This window comes from Chondrus crispus, genomic scaffold (genome assembly GCF_000350225.1).
Source record: "Chondrus crispus Stackhouse genomic scaffold, scaffold_21, whole genome shotgun sequence".
Taxonomy (NCBI): Eukaryota; Rhodophyta; class Florideophyceae; order Gigartinales; family Gigartinaceae; genus Chondrus; species Chondrus crispus.
This window is the reverse complement of record NW_005179101.1, coordinates 32878-37792: the sequence shown is the minus strand read 5'-3', so window position 1 is coordinate 37792 and position 4915 is coordinate 32878. Positions and strand designations below refer to the sequence as shown.

Genomic DNA, 4915 nt, shown 5'->3' with positions numbered 1-4915 from the left:
TGTCGCTCTCCTCGTCCGCGCAAATCCCCGTGCAGATGCCCGCCCAGCGCCGCTGCATCACCAGGGACCCTGCTGTCGACCGCGAGCTCGCCTTCAGGGAGATGATGCAGACCGCCTCGCCCGTCACGCCCCGGGCGAAGAGGGCCCCCGTCGGGAGGAGGCTTACGTACGAAGAGGTGCGCGAGGCACGGAGGAAGAAGCTTGCAGAGGAGCAAAGACGCGTTGGTCTCAAGCTCAGGAACTTGCACATGGGGTCCGTCCCGAAGAATACAAAGCTGCCGGCGCTTAGGAAGGAGGCAAGGCACCCTGCGCACGGCTTTTCGGACGACGGGGTCAGGTGGAGATGAGGCATGGGAGCGAGGGTTGGGAGAGAGCCTTTTTTTAACTGATCGTGTAGCGAGTACGATCTTGTTGTTCTTATTCCTGTACTGTATAATCCGAGTCGGCGCGTAACGCCACTTTTATTCCTGCCAACGTTCTCTTCCCACCACTGCGAGTTGCGCCCGCCTTCACGTCGACCCTGCTTTCCGTTTCGTCACGGCCCGCGTCCTTCTCTTCGCCACGACGGCCGTCTTGCGCTTCTTCTTTGACGGCGGCTCCTCCTCATCCGCCTCATCGCCATCGCTCTCGTCGTCGTCGTCGTCGTCGTCTCCCTCACCCCCACGCCTGTACCCCCAAGCCCCGCCACCACGTCGCCGCCGCTCTTCCCCCCTCGGCGGCGGCGTCCACAGCACGACGTCGCCGGACGCGACCGTGAGCACGCCGTCCGCCACCGGCGAGAAGCGGTTGGTGGTGCAGATGAGCGTCACGGCGGGGTCGATGAGCGAGTGCACGACCTGCCCGGAGCTTGCCGCGAACATATCCACCGGGTGCAGCAGCACCTCGCGCCCGCCCTCATCCACGTACGCGTCGCCCATCATGCGCCCGCACATGAACAGGTCGTCGCGCCAGTCCTTGGGGTCCCACACTGCCCGGAACGCGTTGAGGTGTCGATGGAAGTCGTGCGAGTGAATCATCTCGACCGGCTCCACATCCGTGCGCGCGTTCACGTCGCCCACGAAGCCGTGCACATCGCCCCACAGGCGGATCCGGTTGTCCATGGACGTGCTCAGCAGCTTGGACCCCGTGTTCGGCGAGAAGTACGCGCTGCTCACGACGCGCCCGTGCTCGAACCACCCCAGCTCGGCGCCGCGCTCCATCCGCCGCGCGTCCCACACGCACACGCGCCGGTCATTGCTCGCCGTCGCCACCAGATTCCCCCCCGCGACGTTAACGTCCACGCACGTCACTTTGCTCTTGTGCAACCGCCAGCAATGCCCCTTCTCGCCGCCCTCCCGCGGGTCCACGCGCCACAAATGGCCGACACTATCCCCGATGTACAACGCGTTGCCGGCGCGCGCCAAGCTGTACCCCATCTTGAAATTGTGCTGCCCATGCCATCCCTCGGGGTTCATGTTGAGCACCTCGTCCCTGCCACTGACGCCCTCCTCCAGCCTTTCCTGCTGTGCGGAGCTGCCGGCCAGCTCCAGCGCGAGCCTATGCACGACGCCGTCCGACGCGCAGCTGTAGGCCTCGTCCCCTGCGGGCCCGAACGCGAAGGCGGTGACGTTGCAATGGTGCACGTAGGCGGCGCTGGGGGCGGCGGCCGGCAGCGCGTGTCCGAGCGGGTCGCCGAGGCGGACGTCGCCGACGGCCCACACGCGCACGATGCCGGCCTTGTCGCCCGTGACGAAGTGGGCGCCGGCCGGGTGCCACTCGGCGGCCGTGATGCGCTTCTGGTGGGCGCGGCGCACGCAGCGCGCGACGCTCGCGTCGAACTGGCGGTCGCGCAGGGCAACGGTGGCCGGCGAGCGAGCGGAGCCGACCTCGCGCGACTTGAGGAAGGCGGCGGCGGAGGTGGTGGGGCCCCGGCGGCGGGAGAGATGCGCGCCGGGTTTGAGACGGAAGGGGCACGCGTGCGAGAGGTGGCCCACGCGCTTGCACAGGTAGCACGGGCGGGTGGGGCAGGCGTGGTGTGTGTGGGTGTGCGACTTGCAGACGTAGCAGCCGACGGAATTGTACCTTTTCTGCAGGATGTACGTGGTGCGCGCGTCGCCGGCGGCGGGGAGAGGGGTCGGGTGAGACATTGCGGGTGGGAGGTGGGGGGGGGGGGGCTGGGGATGGGAGCAGGTGCGTAGAATAATATATATGTTGGCGGGCTGAGAGGAGGTGCATGACAGGACCGGGGGGCCGGCGTATCGGACGGTACAGCAGTCTACATTACGGGGCGACGCACAACGCGGGCAGCGATTGGGTGCGATGCGGTCGGATCAAAGCGGCGGATCAAATTCAGCGTCCGGACGTGACACAACGACTGAAGAAAGGCCTGATGCCTCGCTACAGCCCCTTGCGGCGGGCACTGCGCGCCTCGATCTTGCGCTTTCGCTCTTGCAGGACGGCCGCACGCCCGCTCGAGAGGCTGATGGGCTTGATGCCAACGCCGGCCTTCTTCTTGATGCGCCCGGCGACCTGCTCCTCGAACGCCCGCGCGGTCACCAGCTCGCGGCACACGGGCGCGGCCACCTCGCGCTGCCACTGCGCCACGGACGTGAACGGGAACGGCACCGAGGCCAGCGTCAGCTGTGTCGCCTGCTTGATCCGCCGCTCGTCCAGGATCACGTGCGACAGGTCCCGGTCCGCGCGAGCGCTGACCGCTTTGGAGCGCGCCGCGTCCAACCGCTCGCGCGCCGCCCGCGCAAACGCGCTTTCAGCCCGCCCTTTCTTGCGACGCTTCTTCATCCCGGCCCCGTCCCAGCTGCCCCACCCTGGCAGCACTTCTGCCCCCACGTCCGCAGCTTTGGGGAGAGACCGTCCGACTTCACCCTCCTTCATCGCAGCAAAGTCTTCTTCGTCAGCACCTCCTGCCCCGGAGAATGCCTTTGCCACCAGCTTCATCCGTGCCACGTCGTCGTCTTCCCAATCCGACCCGCCCTCATTCTCGTCTTCAGAATCATCGCGTTTGAAATGCACTTTCTTGTCCTTCCTGTGCTTTGTCTTCGCTTCCTCATCGTTTTCGTTTTTGACCCTATTTTCTTGCTTGGAATCCACTACCGTCATCGTCGGCTTTGTCCCCGTTTCCCTCCTATTGCGCTTCTTCTTACTCTTCTGCCACAACGCTTCATCCTTAGCATTACCTACTTCCTTGCTGGTCTCTTGTCCGCTCGTCGTCTTTATTGCCTCTTCCTTTCCATCACTGGATGCCATATCCACATTGCCCTCATCGCTCTCGTCACCGATCGTATCTGAACCCACCTGCGCCACTTCCCTATCCCCACCAGAACCCTTTGTCTGCATCCTCAGCCATGGATTGTCGCTTGCTGTCGTCGCCTTCAGCTTCCCATCTAGAATTGTCGTGAACCCTGCTTTCGTCTTTGTTGCCTCCATTAGAGCCTCGCTAAGCCTCTCCGCGCCACCAACCAAACCCCCACCCATTCCGGGCCGCGCGCTCTTCTCACTCTCTTCGTACTCCTTGACTACTCTTCGCTTCAGGGCCCTGGCGTCGTCCTCGTCGTCACTCACCACCTTCTCCTCGTCAGACAAATTCCCTTCTGTGCTTGTTCCTACTGCTTTCGCCGTCTCTTCGACAGCACCGCCTGAGAAGGACTGACGACCTCTTGAAGATGCCACAGTCTGTCCATCCGCTTCTTCCTCGTCGGAGCCTTCCATATTGATTTGGTCGAGCAACGCTCGCGCCTGCAATCTCTGCCGCTCGTCGGCAACCTGCATGAACTTCATTCCCATCAATCCCTTTCTCTTTGTAGCCTTCGAACCTGGCTTCTTTTCTTCATTCAGGGATTGACGTACTTGCTCCATCTCGGCGTCAAGCTGCTCCTCTGTCGCATGCTCTCCACCCTCAGAGTTGTCAGAATCACTGTCGTCAGAGTCGTCCATCATTCCTTCCTGCCGTCTCTTGAGGTCCTCGTGAAGCTGCAATTGCTCCTCAACAGCCGCTCTGGTCTCCGGATTTCTCTTGGTTTCCTTCCTCTGCAACTGTCTCCTCACCCACTTGGACGTGTTTTTGTGCCGCAGCGTCATGCGTTCCTCCGCTCGTTCCCTCTCCTTCTTCATCCGTTGATCTTCCGCGTCCTCGACATGGTCGCCCATGCGCCCTTCTGTCAGCTTCTCCTTCTCCTTTTTCAAAATCCGCCGATACTTTCTGCTCTTGATCTTCTTGATGCGCTTCATCTTACGCTCGTAGTGAAACATCAAGCTGCGCACCTTGGCCAGCTCCCGCCTCCTCTCCAGCAGCTCCTCCTTGGACACGCCAGCGACGCCCAGCTGATCCTGAAAGTCCTTCTCCTCATTCCTCACAACTTGCACATCGCTCCCCACACCGCCATCCCTAAGCATCCTCTGAATTTCCTTCTCATACTCCTTAATCGGCTTGAAGCCCTCCGCGACAACGCCCGTATTCCTCCCGACCGTCTCCGCGTTCCCCTTCGTAAAGTCCAACACGTCCTTTTTCCGATTCCTGGCGACAACCCCCGCCCACTTGGCGCTGACCTCCTCCGACGCGATCTTATAGGCCTCCCCGCGTTCCAGCCTGCCTCTGACAGGCTCCGGCAGCGGCACGGCCAGGGCCTTCTTCCCGCCTTCGCTCAGGCGGGCGACCTTCTTCTTCAGCTGCGCCAGCCCCGCGATGCGGTCGGCGTCCCCCGCGGCCGCGTCGCCGCCGCCCAGCACGTGCAGCATGCGGGCCATCATATCGCCCTGCCCCTGGCCGTCGCGGTGCGGCACCGGCAGCGGCTTCTCCTCGCCCGCCGGCTCCACGTCGCGCGCCAGCCGGCGCGCCGCGCCCGACACGTCGCGACGCCCCGTCGCCGCCAGCGTCACCGCGGACAGCACCGCGCGGCCCACCCGTTCGGAAACAGGCACC

General features: G+C 63.6%; 2 protein-coding genes; both read right to left on the bottom strand.

Moving 5' to 3' along the window:
• Positions 1–363: 363 nt before the first annotated feature.
• Positions 364–2126, bottom strand: CHC_T00004000001 (hypothetical protein). XM_005715629.1 is given in 2 exon segments: positions 364–509; positions 510–2126. 1 exon segment carries the CDS (start codon positions 2124–2126, stop codon positions 510–512), a length of 1617 nt encoding a protein of 538 aa, XP_005715686.1. The 3' UTR covers positions 364–509.
• Positions 2127–2376: 250 nt separating this feature from the next.
• Positions 2377–4731, bottom strand: CHC_T00003999001 (hypothetical protein). The gene has a single exon (XM_005715628.1). The coding sequence runs from the start codon at positions 4729–4731 to the stop codon at positions 2377–2379; it is 2355 nt and encodes a 784-aa protein (XP_005715685.1).
• Positions 4732–4915: the final 184 nt, after the last annotated feature.

Coding starts and splice junctions, on each gene's coding strand:
- CHC_T00004000001 (XM_005715629.1), bottom strand. CDS start 2,126: ATGTCTCACCCGACCCCTCTCCCCGCCGCCGGCGACGCGCGCACCACG.
- CHC_T00003999001 (XM_005715628.1), bottom strand. CDS start 4,731: ATGCTGCACGTGCTGGGCGGCGGCGACGCGGCCGCGGGGGACGCCGAC.